We start from the raw sequence: 23,641 nt of genomic DNA, 5'->3' as shown, positions 1-23,641 counted from the left end.
GAGTGCTCTCTGGAGCCTTGAACCAGGTTTCAGTTACTGCACAGATGTCGACATTCTCCATACTTAGGAGTACTTTGAGCGCATGCATTTTAAGATTTAAACTCCTGGCGTTGAGTAGCATAACCCTCATTTTTTTACTTGTGCTGTTTACGGAGGTGGGTTTGAATTTTGAGCCTTGCCTAAAAAAGGCACTATGGGGGCAGCAAGAGCCTTGGTCAGTATTCGAAAGCCAAGGGGTGACAGGTGCAAGCCATCTCTTGCAAAGCAACGTGGCCTGTCAAGCATGTCATCCCAGGCTGACAGACACTGGATCCCCTTTGAATGACACCAGAAGTTTAGCCAATTGTTGAAATTGATAATTTTTTTCTTTATACTGAGGTAACATTCTTGGTGAGGGCAGAATGCTACTCAGGGTCAGGGTCATACCCACCTGGGCTACATGATCAGAGAGCTCTTCCATGTGTCTTTTCATGTAGTCCAGGGAGGTACGTCTCAGGTCATTCACACCAACATGAACAATGACAGAGTCATATTTGTACTTGTTCTGGAGTGACCTGGGTGTTTGTGTTATGTGGTGGATTCTGGCTCCTGACAGGCAGCTAACAGTAACCTTCTCCTTGTCCAGCCTAGTTAGTGGGGCGTCAGTGTGCCTGACTATTGAGTCACCTATTACTAGTGTGTTAGATATGTTATTTCATCTTAAGGTCTGTGATTGTGCGGCACATTGATTTTGTGTTTTATGTGTTGTCTGGTTTGTGACAGGAAGTGCAGGTTTTGTGGGTGTCTGCTTTGGAGCTCTCTGATGCTTTTGCAGGTTTTTATTTAGAGCCTCCGAGTATGATTTCATGTATTTGTGTATTTTTTGCCAGTGCTGGTTTAGTAGGTCTATGTGAGGCTGGAGGTGTGGTGTAAGTGTTAACCTTCTCCTCATGACTGTCTGTTCCAGTCTTGGGTGGAGAGGTCTTAGCCTCAAGTTTGGCTGTATAATTGCATCTCTCGCATATGTTAGTGTTTTGTGGTAGGAGGAGAGGGCTTTCTGTGTACATGAGGCAGTTGTAACATTGCCTCAGGATACCCAAATTCACCAGCTGGACTGGAGAGTACACCTGAAGTTGCCCTTTGGTCATGCCTGAATAGTAGAGTGAGCTGCTTAGTCACTTGGTTGATGAGGGGGTGGATAAAGAGCCTTCCCTGCTGGGCAGTGAAGTGTTGGGGTATATTAGTGCTTGCTATTAGGTCTGATCAAGTGCTGGACTGTAGGATGCTTTTTGAGTGCTTAGGTTGAGAGTTAGACTAGTTTCAAGTGAAAAACTGAAGAGGAGAGTTAATGGAGCCGGGAATAATTTAACCCTAGCTAACCGTTGCTGCCCGGCGCACAAAACCGTGCAAACGTGGTTTTTAAACTACTAACTTCTGGGCTGGAACCACTCCTCCAGGGACAGATGGCTGCTCAAAGTTCCCCTCTCTCACAGGTGAACAGAGAAACTTCCATCTATCCAAGTAAGGTATGGGCAACTCAAACTTGTAACACAGCCCTAAATTCAGCACTAGCCTGAAAACTGGACTATACTAGCTTAGAAAGGCGGGAAACAAGATTTTTTTTTTTGTTTTTTGGGGGGATTTTTTTGAAAAGATAAGGCAAAAACAGTAAAAAGCACACTTAAAACAGCGTTAAATGTCTACAAGCAATCAGAAAAGGCTATCGCACTTTAGTATGTAGCCTACAACAGTTAAACAATTTTATTTAAACAAAAAACAACTTTTTAAAAGTGCAGGCAGTCAAATAAGTACAATATGTGAAAAAAACAAGCTTTTAAATCACAATAAGCACTGGAAAATCAGCGTTTAGGTGGAAAACAGTTAGGTACAGCAAGAAAATACACAAAACTGATACTCAATCACTCCAAAGTCTCTCTTTTAAGCTAGAAGGCTTGTATCAGTTTGAGGCTTTCTAGTGCTTTCCATTAGGTTAGTTACAGGAAAGATGGGAAACAAGCGCAGATGTGGTCTTTTAAACGAGAAAGTTGAAAGAGATGGACAACTTCCCGAATGATCAATTAATAGGTTTTTGCTTCAAAGATGACTATTTAACATGTTCACCAAGGAAATAGTAGAACACTTAAATGAAAAATCATACACATGTTCAGATGCCATGACTTTACGCAGTAAACACACATACTGAAAATGACTTACAGACAAGACAGTTCAATGACCTAAGAGTGGCATGACAGAAAAATGCTTGAATAGCTGCTGTAGGTCAAAAATACATTTGTCAAAGGAGGACACTGCTGTCTGCATTTTGCCGTTGTTGTAAAGTGCACCTCTGATTTGATTATATTAAATCTGGGGATGTAAGAGGCTGTCACTCCACCAGAAAAGGATGCATTTTAAAAAAATGATTATTATTATTTGTGATGGACACACTGTTCGATCTAATCTCTTTTGCCATGCTGTCATGGATGAACAGAGTCAGATCTCCAGAAATTATATTTTCATTTCAGGAACTAACAGTAAAATTGCAACTGCACCATAGCTGTCAACCGAAAAAGGGCAAATCTCAACAGAATCAGGGACAAAGCCAGAAATAATCAGGGGCAATCAGGGACTCTGAATATTGGTAATATTAACCTGAGACATTGATAGAGTAAAAGAATGTGAATTAATATACATTTTCTGAAGTAAAAGAAGTCTATAATTCTAATTAGAGAATGGGCAAACTGCACATCAACACCCTGATTGGAGAATGAACATCTTCCAGCAGGGTATTAATGTACAAGTAAAGCCAGCTGAGAAAGGAGTCCACCACTTCACAGCAGCATATCAAGCTGTCATGCAGCTCGGACTGCAAAAAAATCTAACAACTGCCATTATTTTATGCTCGCTAAGCAACGGTTCTGCTGTTTAGCGAGCATAAAATGTAAAAAATAAAAAAAAAAAAAGGAGACTGTGTGTGTGTGTAAGAGACAGAGAGTGAGAGAGAAAGCGGGAGTCATCTTGTGTGACTGAATGTGTGTATGAAAGCAGAGGAGACTGTGTGAGAGAGATCGAAAGAGAGAGAGAGTGATCTTGTCTGAGTGAATGCGTGTATGAAAGCAGAGGAGCATGTGTGTGTGAGATATCGAGGGTGAGAGCGATCTTGTGTAACTGAATGCATGTATGAAAGCAGCAGAGACTCTGTAATAGCTTGAGAAAGAGGGTGAGACTGATCTTGTGTGAGTGAATGTATGTATGAAAGCAGAGGAGACTGTGTGTATATGTATGTGTGTGAAAGCAGAATTTTACTTACCTTTTTTTTAAGTACTATATTATTTTTTATATGAGTTTGATGTAAAGTGCTTCCTCCCAACACTATTAACATATACTACAGAAATTTTGAAACATTAGGCAGAGGAACTATTTTTTTAAGAAAAATAATATTGTACTTGAAAAAAAAATAAACAAGTAAAACACAACAATTTTACAGAGAGCCTATTCTCTAAGTGCAATAATGCCCTCCAAGGGCGGGGATTAATTACACATTAAAACACACTCTGTCAGGCATTATTACTTGCTTATTGCCATTATTAAGTGTAATTCACCACCTTTTCTCCAAATGTCATAAGTTTTAGGAGGGAATAACAGAGACAGAGCTAAAATACAAGTCAAAATCAGGAAAGTCCCTGAAAATCAGGGAAAATTGAATGGTATGAACTGCACAAATTGTAAGACAAGATTGGTACAGAAATGTCCTTGAGATGGAGAGAGCTCTTCATTGTAGTCCATGAAGAATGTGGGTATTTCCACCATTGCTTAGAGAATTAAAATACTTGATGATACTCATACAAACGTTTTACAACAGAATGGGCAGGTCTTTCCCAGAGTACTCTGTCAATTTCCTGATGAATCACCTAAAAGCACATGCATAAAATCTGAGTTTATAAGCACAAGGATATTTAAAGTGATACAGGCCATATGGTTCAAAGCTCAAACTGTTCATTGTGTTTCCATGTAAAGAGGAAACAAACAAAACAAATTGGAAGATGCTTTTACATACCTGAACGATTATCATTTAGTTACAGTAAGAGGTCTGATTAATTAATCGTTTACAATTTTACCTAAAGGAGGTGTCAATGGTTTCAAAATCAACTTATAGATGTTCGCTTTTAATGGGAGAAGCAGAATGAAATAAAGGAATGTATCCCCTACTAATGGTATTTTCACTGCCTTGTGGTATCCTCAAAAACTCTCAAAAAATCCCTACCAACTTGTGACAGACAGTGTGGTAATATAAAGTAAACAGTAATGGTGAGTTGTACATATGGACTGGCTGGGAGGTCCACATGGTATCAATCTGCTAACATATTCTGTACTTAAGAAATGTATGTATGTATTGCTTTTTCCCATCAAATGTCATGGCTCTCACACCATAATTAATTTTTGTTTAGTAACTTGGCTTAAAAGAGATGCTTTCATTCAGAAGAGGGAAAGTAACCTCATTGTTCATTTAGAGGTCACTGATCTTGCTATGTAGTGTACACAATACAGACAGAATGAACCACAGAGATATTTTAGAAATGCACAATGCTATTTTAAATGCCCAAGGTCTATATTTATGAAGCCTGTGACAGGAGGTATAGAGTACAGCAGTTGTTAACAAGTGATGAAAGTATAATTTTTCAAGCCTTTCAAACGGCACATCTTATTTTTTTAAAACATTTGCCTGCTAAATTTGTTGCTTAAAAATTGTGATAATAGAATTAGCAAAGAGAAAGACAATTTCTAGTGAGGTATTGCCATGCTTTATTTCCAGATCAGCCTGAGAGATTCTTTGATTGGCAAGAAATGTATCAATCTGAACTGGATGTACTGGGCTGCAGCCTGACTGGATGCAATGTGAACATTCCAAACTATCTGAATGGGCACCAATAGCAGGCATCTGCATGAAGTGCTGTAATATATCCAGTTCAAACTGGCTCATTTAAAAGCGGGACCTTTTTTTTTTTCTCTTTTTTATTTATTTATTTTATTTAATGTCTATCTCTTTCCCCTGCTGCCTGCCATCCATTAGCCCATCACAGGCCATTGGCCCATTTCTTCCCTGTAGATTAAGAGTTAATTATTTTTTTTTCTGGGTAGAGCCCCAACCACCCCCTTAGTGGCTGAAAGTGAAGATTTGCTGTACCTTCCTGTGGTTCTTGCCCATGACCTATGAAGGCTACATCCACATGTAGCTTGGCAGAGAAAAGCACATCCCTTGTCTCTAGTGCTGCTTGCTGTATGTGCCCTCTCTGCCTAGTAGGAGTTAGCAGGTATACCCCCATACTGAAATAAATCCAAATAGAATGCGACAACCAAAAAACTCGCATGCTTCAGGATGAGAGACTTGGCATCTTCCACTCACAACCATCCTTTCCTGACCAGCTCCTAAGACATCTGAACCTGTAATCAGCCTCCAGTCTTCTGGGTCATCGTAAGGGCTTCATCTTTGTGTACCACAGTGTCAGACTAGGAGAAGAACATTTGCTGGCAGTAGAGCTGGAATACCATATGGTGAATCTGTAAACATATACAGCCTCCACCACAATATATGCATCAGTTCAGTAACTTTCTATGTATGGGTGTTTACACCTCACCAATCTGGATCGTACTGAGGTTATATTCACTAGTGTAGTGCTTGCAAGCTTACAAGTATTCATCATACAGACATCTTTATTTTGCAAACTAGATAAGAACACACCCAGAGGTAATGAATCCAATAAAAGTTTTAATAAACTCCAAATAGCACAAAAGGTAATGTAAAGCACTTTTCGTCTGGTCGATTCACCAGACTTCCTCAGACAAACTCATACAAAACAAGCACCAAGTTTAAATTAAAAACCTTTCCCTCCAAAACTACATCAACCTATCAAACACATTGTTCAATTAACATCAATTAAAACATTAAAGCTATATAACAATACAATACCCTAAACCTTTTACTTAAAGTTGAACAGTTTTTTAAAAACAACATTTTATGAAAAACCTTACTTGTCATAAAAACCTAACCTGGAAAACCAAGACATGAAAAGCGGGTACTACTCATAAGCCTTATAAATATAAATCTTAAACTAATATAAAACACTTTTATAAAAAAACTTTTTTACATATCCATGTATTATCTACTAAGGCTCCCCAACTTAAGAATATAAGAAATGGAGATCTCACCTCATTTAGACCCGGTTTCCTGCTAGAATCCAGGCTGAACTGCCATAATACTTCTTTTTTTCTCTAATAGTAAATCTAAAGCACCACCCCTATTGTCCATCAAAATCTGGTCTATCACCCTAAATGAAAAAGAATGCCCCGGGTTACTATTACAATGTCTAGCCAATTCATTTTCATTCCTTCCTTTAGCAATGCTATAAACATGTTCATAGACCCTCTCTTTCAACTTTCTGTCGGTCTTACCAACATAAAAGCATGGGCATAACCGGCATTGGGCAAGATATATCACAGACCTAGTATTACAATTGTACCTACCATTGACCCTATAAGACCTGTCCCGAATAGTAAATGTACAGCCAGTTGCCATGTATCTACAATAGTTACAAGCCTCGCACTTATACATGCCAGGGGTATGTGCATAAATCTGCCTAGAGAATTCCACTAAAGATTTCAGATTCCTACCCCTCTTAAAAATAACCAATGGGTTATGACCTATTTTATCAACGGTTTCTTCTTCTATTAAAAGAACCCTCCAATTCTTAGACAAAATACCCCTTATTTTGTAAGCATCAATACTATATTGCATGACAAAACTAGAGGCAAAATCCTTTGACTGGAGGGAGCCAACTGTATTTCTACCCAAAGCAGGGACTACATTTCTGTCACCGTTATCTACCACTGACAATTCACCTGGAAGACACAAAATAGGTTTATAAATCACTCTCCTCCTTTTCTCTAAAACTTCGACCACAATTTCTCCAACAAATGTTTCAGGGTACCCTCTGTTCATAAACATCTGTTTTAACAGGTCACACTCATCTATAAACTGAGCTTCCTTAGTGACCATCCTTGCAGCATGAACCAACTGCCCCTTCACCACTGATCTCTTTTGGTGTAGGGGTGGCAACTAGTAAAGTGCAGCACAGTGTTGGATAACGTTTCCTTACGATGTATACTGGCTGAATAACAACCTAATAGGTTGTCCTTCACTAACCATACATCTAAATAAGAAATGCTGGAGCCCCTGACAATGAGGTGAGGATCATCGAGGAACTTTTAGATATTATACTTATGAGTAATTTTGTCATGTTTGATGGTGAAATTTATTTACAACAGGTGGGGGTTGCGATGGGGTCTCCTTGTGGGGCTAGTGTGGCCAATTTGGTTATGGCCCATTGGGAATCCCATTATGTGTTTAACAACACAGACATCATGCAACCTATCGGTTTTTATACGAGGTACCTAGACAATGTGTTCATTTTATTTAGGGGGATCAGTTAAGGTACTTTAACTCAACTACAACTTTTTTAAGGTTTACCAGTTCCTTTAAGGAAGACAGCATTTCTTATTTAGATGCATGGTTAGTGAAGGACAACCTATTAGGTTGTTATTCAGCCAGTATACATCGTAAGGAAATGTATTCCAACACTGTGCTGCACTTTACTAGTTGCCACCCCTACACCAAAAGAGATCAGTGGTGAAGGGGCAGTTGGTTCATGCTGCAAGGATGGTCACTAAGGAAGCTCAGTTTATAGATGAGTGTGACCTGTTAAAACAGATGTTTATGAACAGAGGGTACCCTGAAACATTTGTTGGAGAAATTGTGGTCGAAGTTTTAGAGAAAAGGAGGAGAGTGATTTATAAACCTATTTTGTGTCTTCCAGGTGAATTGTCAGTGGTAGATAACGGTGACAGAAATGTAGTCCCTGCTTTGGGTAGAAATACAGTTGGCTCCCTCCAGTCAAAGGATTTTGCCTCTAGTTTTGTCATGCAATATAGTATTGATGCTTACAAAATAAGGGGTATTTTGTCTAAGAATTGGAGGGTTCTTTCAATAGAAGAAGAAACTGTTGATAAAATAGGTCATAACCCATTGGATATTTTTAAGAGGGGTAGGAATCTGAAATCTTTAGTGGAATTCCCTAGGCAGATTTATGCACATACCCCTGGCATGTATAAGTGCGAGGCTTGTAACTGTTGTAGATATATGGCAACTGGCTGTACATTTACTATTCGGGACAGGTGTTATAGGGTCAACGGTAGGTACAATTGTAATACTAGGTCTGTGATATATCTTGCCCAATGCCGGTTATGCCCATGCTTTTATGCTGGTAAGACCGACAGAAAGTTGAAAGAGAGGGTCTATGAACATGTTTATAGCATTGCTAAAGGAAGGAATGAAAATGAATTGGCTAGACATTGTAATAGTAACCCGGGGCATTCTTTTTCATTTAGGGTGATAGACCAGATTTTGATGGACAATAGGGGTGGTGCTTTAGATTTACTATTAGAGAAAAAAAGAAGTATTATGGCAGCTCAGCCTGGATTCTAGCAGGAAACCGGGTGTAAATGAGGTGAGATCTCCATTTCTTATATTCTTAAGTTGGGGAGCCTTAGTAGTTAATAGATGGATATGTAAAAAAGTTTTTTTATAAAAGTGTTTTATATTAGTTTAAGATTTATATTTATAAGGCTTATGAGTAGTACCCGCTTTTCATGTCTTGGTTTTCCAGGTTAGGTTTTTATGACAAGTAAGGTTTTTCATAAAATGTTGTTTTTAAAAAACTGTTCAACTTTAAGTAAAAGGTTTAGGGTATTGTATTGTTATATAGCTTTAATGTTTTAATCGATGTTAATTGAACAATGTGTTTGATAGGCTGATGTAGTTTAGGAGGGAAAAGTTTTTAATTTAAACTTGGTGCTTGTTTTGTATGAGTTTGTCTAAGGAAGCCTGGTGAATCGACCAGACGAAAAAAGTGCTTTACATTACCTTTTGTGCTGTTTGGAGTTTATTAAAACTTTTATTGGATTCATTACCTCTGGGTGTGTTCTTATCTGGTGTGTGTTGTTGCTGTGTCTGCCTTTGTTCATATCTTTATTTTGCACTTATTCTGGAAATATCATCTTTACCTTTTTAGTTAGTTTTTTAGAGGTGCAAAAGAAATGCAAAGAATGACATTTAAAGGCAAATATTATTTTCTTTCATTTGCGGAAGGCCTTTGCCACCATCACAACCTTGCCCACACAGTAACTATGTTATTTAATGCAAATAATATGAATAACTTGAGGCGAGTGTTTATGGCTGGTTCTTAATACAGGAAGACTTCCTCATTGCCTGAGTGGAGTGTTCATTTCTGCCCTTTCATTATCTCGTCTTCTTGTTTCCGCTGTTTCCTTAGCCTTGGGCCTCACTTGCATTCGGAACCTCATCTTAGTCAGTGTTCAGGTTAAATATTGCTGAGATAATAAGTAAAGTTCGGACTTTAACCAAAAGTCTTAGAGCATGTCCATATATCTCCACATTGAAGTTTAAGTAATCACAATGGGAATTCCAAGCTCAGGTATATTAAACCAGGGGGAAATCCATACAAAATGGTATCATATGAAAACAGCCCATAGAACTTATGGAAGCAAGTCCACTCTGGTAAGGCATACATTTCAGGACATCTGTAGTATAAAATATCGTTTAGGTTCAGTGAAATAGCATTGAGAGTATTTAAAAATACCATCCTTATTTTATCCACACTTCAAACATAAAGACAAACAACCTCACTCACCAAGTCAAGAAATCGTCTCAGATCATTTGAAGACAAGCAACTTCACTTATTAAAGGAAAAGTCTCACATTCAGTGTATCATTTAAACCATTTGGCTTCAGACTCCCTGATTTAAAAAACGAATAGGTTACACATTGCTTTAGTGTTTTCTTCTCTTACCCTACATCCCTGAATTTTCTTTTGTTCAAAGCCCATTAATATCAAACAAGTAAAATATTTATCAAAAAAATGAAAGATCTGCTGAATAAGATCTTGGCTAGTTATATATCGGTGCATACACAGATTTAAGACTGCATGAGAAAGACATGCACACATAAATCACAGATGTAAAGAGTTGTCATTTTAAGACAGAGAATTCTCTGTAAATACCATGATGATGACTTTAATGCTGGGTATGTGATGGTAGTTTTCAATGTCTGATACAACCATCAGTATCACTCATCATCCTCAACCCCCTTTATCCTATATTCTACATGGGGTCAGGGTGTTGTGTCAATTGTCACCATCTCTCTTGATTCAGTGCCTATCTCCTACCTTCTACAACAGTCATGCATGACTGGCACAGGTCATCTATCACACAATCCATCCACTTTGCCATATGCCCTTTACACAGTCCATCCACTTTGCCATATGTCCTTTACACAATCCATCCATTTTGCCATATGCCCTTTTTTCCTCCTTGCCTTCTTCCTGTCTGTCACAAATCAGCTTCACCAGATTGGCTTCTGCTTTCCTGCACATATGCCTGAAGCATCATAATCTGTTTACTTTGCTCTTCTCTGCAATTACTTCTGCTCTGATGTCCTCATTTCTTTGTCTGTCCCACAGTGTGCATGCTACCACCCATCTAAGGCACTTCATCAATATCTCCTCTGACTTCCTTATCTCCTTTGCCTTTACTGTAGTAATGGTCGCACCACTGTTTAGTACACCTTATTTTTCAGCTTCTTTGGCATGCTTCAGTCATGCACTACCTTGACACTCTGTGCCAGCTGGCTGCAGCCCCTTTGATTCTGACTTTAACCTCCTCATTTAGACTTCAGTTCTCCTTAACCACCCCTCCCAGAAACTTGAAGCTGTTAACTTGTTCCACTATTTTCCCTTCTATCTCAGTTTTCAGCTTCTTCTGATTTCCCCAGTTTGCCTCCATTATAACTGTTTAATCTGTACTCGGTTTCATCCCATGTGCCTTCAGTTTTGCATTCCATTCCATTCCATTCCTCTATCTTTTGTTGAAGTTCTTGTTCAGTGCCTGCCTGTAATGAGAGAATGTCTGCATACAGAAAATGTGTTGATCTGTCCGTTCTGAGCTTTATGCTAATGTAGTCCACCACCAGTATAAACAACAGTGGGTCCAGAGCTGATCCCTGATGCACAGCTACTCCTACTTGGACCTTCTCTGTAAGATCGAACCCTGTTTTTACTTGGTCCTTGTATATAGCCAATATTAATTCTACCCGTGTTTCTAGGACTTTGTCACACTGCAAGGCTGCCCAAATCAGCTTTGTTGGAACCTTTTCATATGCTTTCCCCAAGTCTAAGAATGCCCAGGTGGACTCTTTTCTCATCTCTACCTTCTTCTCAACTATCTGTCACACTCCAAGCATCAGGACAGTTGTACTGCATCCTGATCTGAATCCAGACTTCTAATATCCTATCTTACTTTCTACTACTGTACTCATTTGTTTATCAGTCACCCTCTTCAGAATGTTTATGCAATGTGACAGGAGTTTGATACCTCTGTACTGCCCACAATTGTGGATGCCCCCCTTGTTCTTGTATACTAGCATTAGTATGTTTATTGTCCATTCATCTGTGATGTAATGCTGTTAGTACCCTCGGGAGCCATTTCTCCCTTATCTCATTCAACATCTTTATTATACCTGCCGTGACCTCATCTAAGCCTGCTGCTTGCCCCAACTTCATTTTCCTTAGTGCTGTTTCTACTTTTTCTAGAATGAGCTCCTCCTCTTCTTTCACTGTAGTTGTGTCTGGCACAGTAGACCTTTGCTTTCACAACTCCTTTCTTAGCCTCTTTGTTAGACAACCAGCATTCCTTCTTAGCCTGGTCTGTCTTTTCTGTCTCCCACTTTTTCCTGCAATCCTTCTTCCTTTTGATGACTTCCTGGACTTATACATTCCACCACCAGCTTTCCTTATGTACTTTATTGCCATACCTGGCTTGGTCACATATCTGTTCTGTAGTCCTCACACATGCAATTTTGAGTCACTGCCATACTTCTTCTAATCCATGTATTTCCTCTTTTTCCTGAGGTAGTACAGCACTGAGTAATTCTTTAAACTCTTGTACTTTCTGTCCAGTTATATTCCAGACCCTCAGCCTAGACTCTGCTGACCTTAGAGCCTTCTCTGACCAATGCTTGCAGCTGATTGTGGCAGTCAGGTGTTTATGCTGTGCGGCCAGCTGTTTCACTGGGGATGACTTTGCAATCACTGATTCCAACATAGTGCCCTTTCTTTAATAATAGAAAGTCTACCTGAGGTGCATGTCGGTCACTTTTGTATGTTATCTTGTGACTCTTTCCTGCTGTACCATCTGTTGGCCAACATAAGGACATTTGCCAAACAGAAGTCTAGAATGATATTGCTGTCTCTTTGTACAATGTTAGTGTGGGCTGTTACTTTGCAATGCTGGGTGCATCCACATTTTTCCTTTCTTTATCCTGATTCTTTTCCATTACATTAGCTGGCTTACAATTTTGTTTGCCTTACACTTTTAACTCCATTAAATCTGCTCTGTTCTAAACAGTATCCATTTGTTTTGCATTTTCTTTGGCTTCAGTCTCCTCCTGTGTAACAAGTTGAAACTATGTCTGGGAATCTGAACATCAACATTTAAACTATGACAGTTTACACTAAGGTCTCACAGTGACAATGAGCACAGGAAAGCTATAAAAATCCACATCTCTAATTTTCCATTCATGAATCTTCTCAGATTCCTATCATCTTAACTAAATATCTGTTGTAGAAGGTCAATATTCTTCTTCTTTTCTGGAGGTCATTCTCTTTGCAGTACAACGGGCAGCCATGGTGGTACAGTGGTTAGCATTGCTGCCTCACAGCAAGAGGTTCTCTGGTTCGATTCTCGGCTGGGGTGCCTTCTGTGTGGAGTCTGCATGTCCTCCCTGTGGTCACGTGGGTTTCCTCCCACATCCCAAAGACATGCAGTAGGTGGCTTGGACACTCTAAATTGGCCCTATGTGTGAGTGAGCGCCTTCTGTGGAAGGTTGGGCGCCGGGCTGGCAACTCGACACTGTAAAACTCACTGCCAATCATGAGTGGACAGATGATCCCTTGTGGCAACCCCTAACTGGGAAAAGCCGAAAGAAGAAATATTCTCTTTGCAGTACAACAGTCCTTTGCCAACTCTACACTAGAACTGTACTGGGGCTTTAGTGGTGTCTAGCATTTTGCTCTGGACTGCAGTGAACCATTAAAAAAGTCAAATTGTGAATTATCAGTCTGAGTGAACTTAGAAGCCTGAAACTGTGCAGCATTAGTTAACATAATTTTTTGTCATGCATTAAAACAGTCCTTAATAAGAAAAAAGTCAGTTACATTACTATCACAAACCTGTGAAAAGCATAAGCAAATAAAATGAAACTGAAACTGTGATGGGCACTTCATTACCATGGAGAAGCAACATGTTGCACAGAAAAAATGACTACTGTGAAACAAAATATGTAATTCTTCTCTGTGATGCAATAAACCATTTAAATAAGGCAAATTGCTAATCATACTTTGGAATCAGTCAGTGCACCTGGAAGCCAGATGAAATTATGTCATGACGGATGTCTCAACACTACTCAAACTCATGTTATCAATTTATTCAGTACCTCCTCTCCACCAAGCATGCTGTCATAGCATTTACACCATCGATTAAAAACAATGAATTGCAGTTGATATTATTGGAATGCAACATACAGTATTTTAAAATGGTTGCATGACATGTTTGACTGATATTAACACAGTTATTGAAATGCATTTGCATTTACATTTTTCTGTTGATAACTTGCCAGTTTGCTTTCACAATTGATGACAGAAGTATGTCTGTTAGAATGTATATTATTTCATCTAAAACTCAAGTTATCTATGCACAGCGTATAAAATACAACTTATCTAAAGTCATATCTAAACCAGCAAAGTTTAAAAAGTAACCCCAGAACAAATGTTTTTGCAAGGGACAAGTATCTCTCATGTAAGCCCCCCACCCCAAGACTTGCATATAACAACTCCACAGTCACACTGCAGAGGAAAAAACATCTTATACAATACAGCAGACTGTAATAAAGCAAACTACAATATTACTTATAGATGTTTAAGAAAACTCATATGAGTGATCAAAAAATCATTTTACAATGCACAAAAACATTTGTGTTTTTATTTTGAATTTTGCTAGTTTAGATGTAATGGGTTTTGATAAGTTGTGTTTAAATAAGTTGTTTTAGATTAAATGACATACACTTGTTTGTTAAACCCATTTACTCCAACAGCACTAATTACTATATTTATTGTGTCACTCCTGCATAGGCTGCCTCATCCCATTCAAGACTGCAGTCCATGAAAGGCAGACTGCAAGCACTGACTTTGTTACATTCTACATTACCTGCAGTACCAAATTCACGATATTCAGTGCTGAGATCAAGGAGTTTGAATGTAGAAAATGTTTTCAACTAATAAGTAATGCAAAAAGCTGCTTTGTATGTTCAGGCAAAGCATTTTTCTCACATTTAAATTTTCTTTGACTGTGAGCTCTTAGCAAGTATTGCCTAGCCAGCCTGCTAGTAGCCAAGAATGCAACACATCATCAACTGCTTGTAGGTGTTAGTGTGAAAAAGGAGACACTGTTGCTTGTGAAAAGTAGCTGCGGCCCTCTATATGTGTTACTGTAAGTTATTAGATCTGGAAACATTCATTGCATTTCCTTTCCTTGCAGTTGTGTCATACTGAAAGTAAAAACCAATAATGGGTCGTGGAACTCATAACACCTTTGCAGCCTACATACCTGGATATCAGTGATCGTTTTCCTCTTCAGGCCTATGGGATAGAGGAATAACTTAACTGTTGGCCATTAGAACTGCAGGGCTTACTCCAGAATGGCCATCCCGAATGCTAATGTTCCTAGTGGATGAATGTGCTTTGAGATGGGTACTAGAAATCCGTGGTCCTGATGTCTAAGTGAATCATTGTGTCAGCTTGTGTAAACATGGTTGTATCTGGCTGTTGTAGGTACAGTAACCTACATGTGGAAAATAGTGCTTCTTCTAAGGTACTTGCTCAGGTGGATTACTTAACAATCCTGTACATGGCGTGATCGGGGTTGTACCCACCTTCCAAACCTTGTAGCAGGAGTCTAGGCAGAGCTTAATTTTGTAAATGTGTGCTCTTATTTCTGCCTCCCGAACCAGCTTTCTTTTGAAAAATGGAAGTCTTCCCCAGCACACACACACACACACACACACACACACACACACACACACACACACACAGATATTTGCATCACTTTCCCTCAAAAACCATTAAAAGATATTTTCTCAGTCCTTGAAATGCTTATTGGAAGCATGAATTTAGACAGTTGTGGGCATACTATGGCCTAAAAGAGCCATGGTTTCATGAAGTAATGTACAGAAAATTGAGTACAAAGAGTATGCCTAGCTACACACTTGCTATGTAGTTTTTCCAGTCCCTAGTTCCTTATGTTTATACATTACTTAGGCAATTATCCATTTAAAGCCATAATCACCCATTAAACTCATGTCCTCATTTTTTCGTTGCTTCTTTTCTACCCAGTATGCAGTATACATTGGCAGCCCCGCAGAAACTGGACCCATCCTGGTTTGGCTTTGTTAAGGGAAGGACTTGCCTACTCAGCCTGCTAGATTTCTTTGAAAGGGTAACCAAGGCTATGGATGAGGGAAAAATGGTGCATACTGCTTACCCTGGTCTGGCTAAAACATTTTGATGCAAAACCCCTCTCGGGTATTATGGACAATCTCTCAGAACTAGGCATAAGTCCCTACAGAGTACCCCAGGGCTGTGCTTTGGGCCTGCTCCTGTTTGACATGTATTTCTTGGAAGTCAAGGCTAATGTCAAAGGCCTCTTGCTCCCCAAGTTCACAGATAGCTGTAAATTGGGAGCTATCACCCCACACAACACTGACATTCTACAAGAGGGTGTAACACAAACTAATGACTGGTGCTAAAGCCACGGATTAAAACTCAACATAAAGAATTGCATTATAGTGCTCTTTGGGAAATCCCCAACCAAGCTGATTACTCCATTGATAAAATCCTGTTAAAAGCTGACCTGGTATTTAGGGGTCTGGGAACACATGTAGACAGTAATCTGGCCTTCAACCAACATGTAGCCATGATAGTAAGAATATCATTCTATGTTGTCCAACTTATAGTTAATGGTATGGCATCCAGGTCCAAGGATGTTATAGCACCACTCTACCCAGCTCTTATCCAATCCATCGAGTACAATGCCCCCTATGGCATTTAAGTAACCAGCCACTTGCAACCCCAAAACAAATGCTTTGAAATGCCCTCAAAGCTTCCTCACCAGGACAACCTAGGATATGAATATGCTGTCTTACACAGATCCCCTTAAGGCTCCATCTCTGTACTCCGTCTTCTAAAGGGTACTGAGAAGCAATCTATGCCTAACATATAAGACATCCACAGATCTAACTCTGATGGCTCTCTTTCACATCTGCAAAAATGCAAAAAAAAAAAAAAAAAAAACACACCAGAAACATTAGATCCAAGGACCTGAACTTTGCCTGTGACTTAAAACATGCTAGAGAGGTATGCTAAGTGTCTCAAAGGATCCATGAAGTATGGAATAAGCTCCCCCATCCAAGTAAAGCAGAATTTATCCTTGCCCCTATTCAAACGCAAATCACAAATTAAACCCTGGTTGTGGCCCCATGTATCTGATGGACAGAGGTTGACAGCCCGCAAAATAACCCTTAGCTACCTCCTTACTAACATGCCCCCACTATATAGGCACCTAAGGTACTTGAGGACAAAACTGGGTTGAGATCGGTTGGCTTATAAAGACCCTGGTGGTCATTAGCATAGTATGAATCTGTAAGAGACAAACTGTCAACATTTCTCTACCAAATTATAAAAATATCATCCAGGAATCATATGCATCTTGAAATATGTTTTAAAAAAATCTGAAAAAAACACATGCTTCAATTCCCTCATATACATGACAACACTGGCATAGACGTAGCCCATCTAGCCCCTGTAGCAACACCATTTTTTTTATTTTTTTCTGTGAAGTATTCACCTTCAAAGAATAAAACATTGCTGTACAGCACAATGTTTAAAAAAATCAGTAAACCAACAAATCCTTACATTACAGGTAATGTAGGAAAAAAGGTCCACTACATTAGTGGTGACCAACAGACATTCTTGCTTAAATTCAATGTATGTGAGTGTGTTTAAAATGCCATGAGCCTTTAAGTAAATGTGGTTTATCCTAGGAGAAACTTTTAAGTCTGTAATCTATATAATAAGCAGATGTCTCCTTCTTGGATTGACATGATGCTACAATTGGTCTATGTAGGGGTGTCAACCATGCCGTTGTGTACTTTAGGAACACCAGATGCAGCTGGTATAACAGGTTCTTTTACCATAAGGAATTTTTCCAAATGGGATGAAATAGACCTCCCTAAACGTAACTCAGAGATAAACACATCAGTCTTTTGGTAAGCTACATTTACGTCATTTCTGGATGCTAAAACATATTTGTTTCACCAATCAGCATATTTAACATTCTGCACACATTGTCATTGTGCTCCATTAGTACAGCTCCCCCTCCTTTACTGGATTCCAGAACCTAATTGCTTTTTTGCTGGACAAAGAAATGATGTTGCATTTATTGTCCACATTTTCAAAAATATCATCAAACTCATCTTTCTTATCTTCATGCAATGTCAGATTTAATCTTTAAGTCTAACTGCTTAATGTCATCAGTCAATGCTTGCAGCTGTTTAGTTGTATGCTGAATCAAGATGTTAACTGTTTCTAGGCCTGTTTTATCAAGGACTCTCACTAATTCATTGTATAAGGGCAAAGAATCAGAAATCACGTTCAGTAATTTTTCACACATGCAGTCCTTTAGGTACGTGACCATTCCTGAGATTTTCTTTCTAGAAGGTAATATCTAATTGCAATGTCTTAATTTTGCTTTCTTTATTTTCAAACAATTTCAATAAGTCATCAGAGTTGAGCAAAAGTTCATGAGTTAGAAGATGGTTACTTGTGCTGCCCTCGGTTTTGGCATTGCTTTTAACCATTCATTCAGGGAATATAAATTCTTAGTAGAAATGGCTTCCAAACTAGATCCCATTTTCTATAGCTAGCTTTATATTTTATGAAACAAATGCACTGAAGCATGGCAGTGCAGTCTAGAAATCCTCCACTAACACATTTTAACACCATTTTCCAAAACTTATGATGTTGAATTGGAACAGACATTAGAATTACCTAGTCCTGTTGTAAATCTCCATAAAACTCCCTGTGTTGGAGCTTTAAATGTTAGTGGGCTAAGATTAAAAATATGATTAGAACAGACTAACCATTTGTTGCCCTGTTACCCAACTGAGGTTAACTGTGGGCCTCCTCTCCACAAAACGAAATGTAAGGTACCCTTTAAGTCAACACATCTATTTTTATCTTGTTCTCTGGTGGCAGTCTAGTCTCCACACAGGGCACACATTATAATTCAGCATTTACATTTTATTTTAGAAAACAAAGAAAAGAAGATGAGAATTACTTCATTTAGAATAAGCCTAAATATGAAGAATACACCAAGATTCATTGCCTTTTTATCTTACACGTATGCACAATGATAACTTTTTCTATATAAAATAGAAGCCGCATGAAAAAGTACCCACTTCACTGTGCATTGAGAATAGCATTGCATCGTTTTTTACCTATCCCACTCGGTGTTTAGTGATGCATGTCTTTGTACTCTTAAGTTCCAGTGAACAAAAATAAATTGTGTATTAAGAAAATGCTTTGCAAAGCTGAGTATTCTGGTAGCAAACAGTTTGCATACATCCACGTTACATTCAACAACTAAAGAGTCCTTGTCGAGAATAGCCATTAATGACATCAGTTGTTAAGTCCAAATTTATGTGTTTCAGAAAAAAAGCATGTAATTATCCAGTGTTTACAGCTATTTTGTATTGTAGACTTCCATGAAAACTCGATGCAAAATTTTGATTTTTATATGAAAAATGATATTTTAAAGTTATAAAAAAATGTAATTAATGTCACTATGGTGAGTATACAAATGACCTGCAAAGCAGAAGTATTTTACCATATGACTTACATTTTTTTGTATGCTTTCAGAAATAGTAAAAGGCCAGCCACCGTCTGCAGGTATGAATGGAAACGTGCAGCCCCCCACCAGCACAGGACAGCAGCAGGTCTCTGCCATTCCTCCACCAAATTCCGGTAAACCTTGGCGCAGCAAATCCATGAATGTCAAGCATACTGCTACATCCCCTGTTCTGTCTGTGAAGCAGCCAAGTCCTGTAACTTCCCCTTCTTCTGAGAGGCTGAAGCCACCCCCCTCAGAACCAGCAAAGACTCCTTCATCCAGTCAGAAGTCTATGCTAGAGCGGTTTAAGATGATTAACACAAGAACTACATCTAGATCATTATGTCCAAGTTCTGGGCCCACGGACACTTCAAGAGAGGAAGACACTTTATCAGAATATGGAGATCTGGATGGTTTTAGCAGTGGGATAAACAGCAGTGGTTCTACAAGTAGCAGTCCTAAAGTTTCACCCCGGACAGCCCTACCCAAAGCAGCAAACAAACTTCTCAGCAATAAAAAAGCATTGCCACAGCCAAAAGACAAAGATGAAAAAGAAAAGGGGAAGGCTAAAGCCAGCACAGAAAAAAACATCAAAGAAGAGAAAGAGCAGCTCACAGATACCTCAAAAAAGAGTTCAAAAATTGCAAGCATGATCCCAAAAGGAGGCAAGACTACAAGTTCAAAGAAAGAAAGCTTAATTCCAACTTCAAGTGGTATCCCAAAACCAGGTTCCAAAGTACCTACAGGTAAACCAGCAGCTACATCTAGTCATACAGGAGTCAAGGAACCTGAAAAAACAAGGACTACAAAGGGAAGTCCAACGCAGCCAATACAAAGATCACAGACAAATGAAAAAGTGTCAAGCACTGAACATAGTGCTTCTATTGATGGGGCAGGACATGCGGCGTTAGCTTCTCCTACATCTTCTCTAAGTACTACAGCACCTGCAGTTTCTGTCACATCCAGTAGTGGGCAGAGTACTGGGAATGGAACCGTGCAACTCCCACAGCAGCAGCAGTACAGCCACCCCAATACAGCCACAGTCGCTCCCTTCATGTATAGGTAAGTGATATTCAGTCTTGTGGACTAATCTGAATCTTCTTTTATCTGCCTTAGCATTACATTACATTAATTTGCAAAAATTGATTTTAGTATAAAGTCGTGACATGTTCATTTCAAACAAATTTTTCTAGATTAGTTTCAAATCAGAATAAAGTTGTGGTATGTTAATTTCAAATGAATTTTATAGATTAGTTTCAAATTGCCCTTAATCTAAGAAGCGCTCACATCGGAATTATTTTACACAAGCTTACTTTTGACCCCACATATTTTCTGGCATTTTATTAGATTATAGATGCAACAATAGGAAATGTGGATCACTGTATACGTCTTAGAATTTCTGAGTTTCATTTAAAAATAATGCCAGTTTAAAAGAAAAACACAAGTATTCAGCTTCATGTCGAAGGACAACACATATATGATGACCCATTTGTTAACAAGTGTGGTTTGTTTGTGATGTTGTTTATAATCATCCTCATGAACAAACTAATGCAAACTGAATGCTGATGACTGATGAATGAAACATGTAGTTATAATTATCTCCCTTAGTAGCTGTGAAATATGTTTACTAACCTAACATGTGTACAGAGACAAATTATTTCTTTTAAATATTAGCATTTTACTTGATGTTTTGTACAGCATTTAAATAACACAGCATCATCACAAAATCCTTTAGAATGTTATTCTAAATGTAATATTAATAAGCAGTGTGCTTTTATGTCCACCAACGCTGTGTGACATGCTGTCAGTGTTCCAAACATGCATTACATTGAAGGGATATCGACATAGCCTGAGGGTAGCAATGTGTTACGAGGAGTAACGTTACTGTGTCACAGCAACAGATTGTCTGTTAATTTCCCAGCTTGGTGCCTTCTGTGCAGTGTTAGCATGTCCTCCCTGTTTTCATGTGGATTATTTTCTGGGTAACTCCTCCATCCCAAAGAGATGTGGTAGGCATATTGGTTTCTTTAAATTGTCCATGTGTGTGTGTGATACAGGAGAACAAACTTACAGTCCATTTCCATTTGCTACTTGTTTAATAAACTCTGTGGATGGTGGCAGTTGTTCATCAGGTCATTATGGCAGTTGGATGCGACTCAACTGCACTGGATGACAGGTCATATATTTAAAGTAGTACTGTTGCTGTACTCGACTCATCTCCACTGGATGGATAGGTCATATATTTAAAGTAGTACTGTCACAATGCTCGACTGTTAGGGTAACATGTATCTCATTGCCCACACAGCAGTCATATGCATGCATGAGAACCTTTATCGTTTGAGGATAAGATGTGTTGTTGGTGTCCTATCACAATAAGTAAGATCCTAGTCCATAGTTTTTCAGACTCTGAGCTTCCCATAATCCATCAAAAAATCCTTGAACCTCTCCTAGATATCAACCTATCCTAGAAGTTATTTGAGGACTCTCTATGCAAAAAGCTTATTTTACATGGTTACACACACACACACACACACACACACACACACACACACACACACACATACACACACTCCTGAAATATCAAGGAGTTTGCCTACTAGGCCTGGATTATTTTACTACTAAATTGTTAAAATACCACACTCTTTGGCCATTATCTTTATCCATTTAGGCTGCTCTCACACAAAGTTACTATTTTAAGCACGTAGCATTTTCAGACTTGTTTGGTCCTGCCCACTGAGACAGGTCTAACCATTTAAGATATTGCATATTAACTAGCAACATGTGTGAGAATACATATCCCTCCCCAAAGTAGCCACTTCAAAGTGAGTGCAGTATTTAAACTTTCTTTTTTTCTTTCATAGAATCTAAAAGTAAAACAAAAAAAATGTAGTAACAGCATTCAGCCTATTTTTTTTCTTTCTCCTTAACTCATAGAAAGCTGTACAATGCTGTAAACTAGATCAGCCTGGCTGCTTTGAAAAAGTACAATCTAAACATTTAAAGCTCTGATGCTATAAGTGTACTATGTGCACTACACAGGAGTCCCAAATCCTTTCACAGTCATAAGCTAACTTGTTTTCTCCTTTATGTTTGCTGAATACTGCTGGATACCTCTGAATATCTGGTGGCAGAGTTTACCAATAGCAGATAGCTGCCTTGACAACTTTTGCTTTACTAGAATGAAGCATGCTATGCACTTTTTATGAAATCAGCCAATGCAATGATACTGAGAAATGGACAAGCAGAGAGGAAAAAGCAGTCGATGAAAAGGTATGCGATGGTACACAACAAACATGTGTGAGCTGAAGACTGCTTTCTGACAAATATCAATAATTAATTATGGGATATATTGGCAAGGTCCCAGTGAGTAAACTGTTACTACGCCAGTGTGCTTACTGGTTCAGACTGAATAGTATAATGAATAGGACAAAAAGGGCATCCTGCAAAAGTGAAACATTTAGTGCGCTAATAAAGAACTTCCTTATTATAATGAAAACAACAAACTTGGATGCAAGTACTTGTTAGTACAGAGCATAGTGGCTCATATCCAGGCAATAGCTGTGCTCAGAAACAGCCCATCCCCATGTTAGAACTTAGAAAAAAGTAAAATACTGCAGGGACTATAAATTCTCTGGCATAACCTTTGTGGGAAAGCTAAGACACAGAGTTAGTTGTTAAACTAGATTTAAAGATTCATCCATTCTAGATTACAGTTGTAAGCATAGGACAAGACAAAAAAAAAAACGTAAACAAACAAGCAGCAACAGCATTGAGTAGTCTGCAGAGATCGAGATATTGATTGGCCTGTGCTGGTTATAGGTCAGATAGCAAAACTTCAACTAAAATTATAAGTAATCACTGTAGAATACATCTGCAGAAATTTTACATCCTAGCAGTTTAAGAAAAGCCATTAAAGATATGTGATGCTAATGGGCTTCATTCTTCATTCGATTCCATCAGTCACCACTTGAAAATTGTTCAACTCTGAGCAAGTTGCTTGACTAGACATTACTTATGGGTTATCTCTGAAAAGAGATGCCTGTGCATCATAAACTTATCTTTCAGTAATTAATGAAAAAACTACTACCAGTGGCTACAGCTGGAATATTCAGGTGTCAGTAACACTTGCAAATATTTCTGAGCTTGAAGGTAAACGTCTAATAGATATAACATTATGGTTTGTTTTATGTACCCTCTGTGTTAAGAACTAACCATGTTTATTAATAATGAGGTTGTTCTTGCCTGTGTTTAATTGATTTTAATCCTCTTTACAAAGTATAAAAAAACTTCATACAAATGCCTGGTTTCAGGTGTAACCTGGCTACATTCAGTTTACTTTGTAAGCAACATTACTGAAGATTTTCATACACCATTCTTGATAGGAACAGAGGAGCGATTAGGAGAAGGGAGAATGAGACTTACATTTTGATGTTAACTGGGTGGTAAATTTAGTAAGTCTTCAATCCTGCATATTGAAACAGCAACCAAGAAAAAAGTTGTAATGACTGTAGCTTTTGGGGGGCATTATGTCCCTTCTT

The 23,641-nt window shown here is 38.6% G+C and overlaps 1 protein-coding gene across 5 annotated transcripts in view; it reads left to right on the top strand.

Annotated features, from left to right (window-relative positions):
* The window catches only part of NAV3 (neuron navigator 3), a 1,719,037-nt gene that overhangs the window by 950,340 nt on the left and 745,056 nt on the right, over nt 1-23,641 (top strand). For all 5 annotated transcript variants that reach the window (XM_044088077.1, XM_044088075.1, XM_044088074.1 and 2 more), the window contains one exon: nt 19,133-20,165. In XM_044088077.1, coding sequence (XP_043944012.1) covers nt 19,133-20,165 — 1,033 coding nt within the window. The remainder of the gene's footprint in view (nt 1-19,132; nt 20,166-23,641) is intronic.

This window comes from Protopterus annectens, chromosome 11.part0 (assembly GCF_019279795.1).
Source record: "Protopterus annectens isolate FY-2018-M chromosome 11.part0, PAN1.0, whole genome shotgun sequence".
NCBI lineage: Eukaryota > Metazoa > Chordata > Ceratodontiformes > Protopteridae > Protopterus > Protopterus annectens.
The sequence above is the reverse complement of the archived record's forward strand: the minus strand, read 5'-3'. Positions and strand labels throughout refer to the sequence as shown.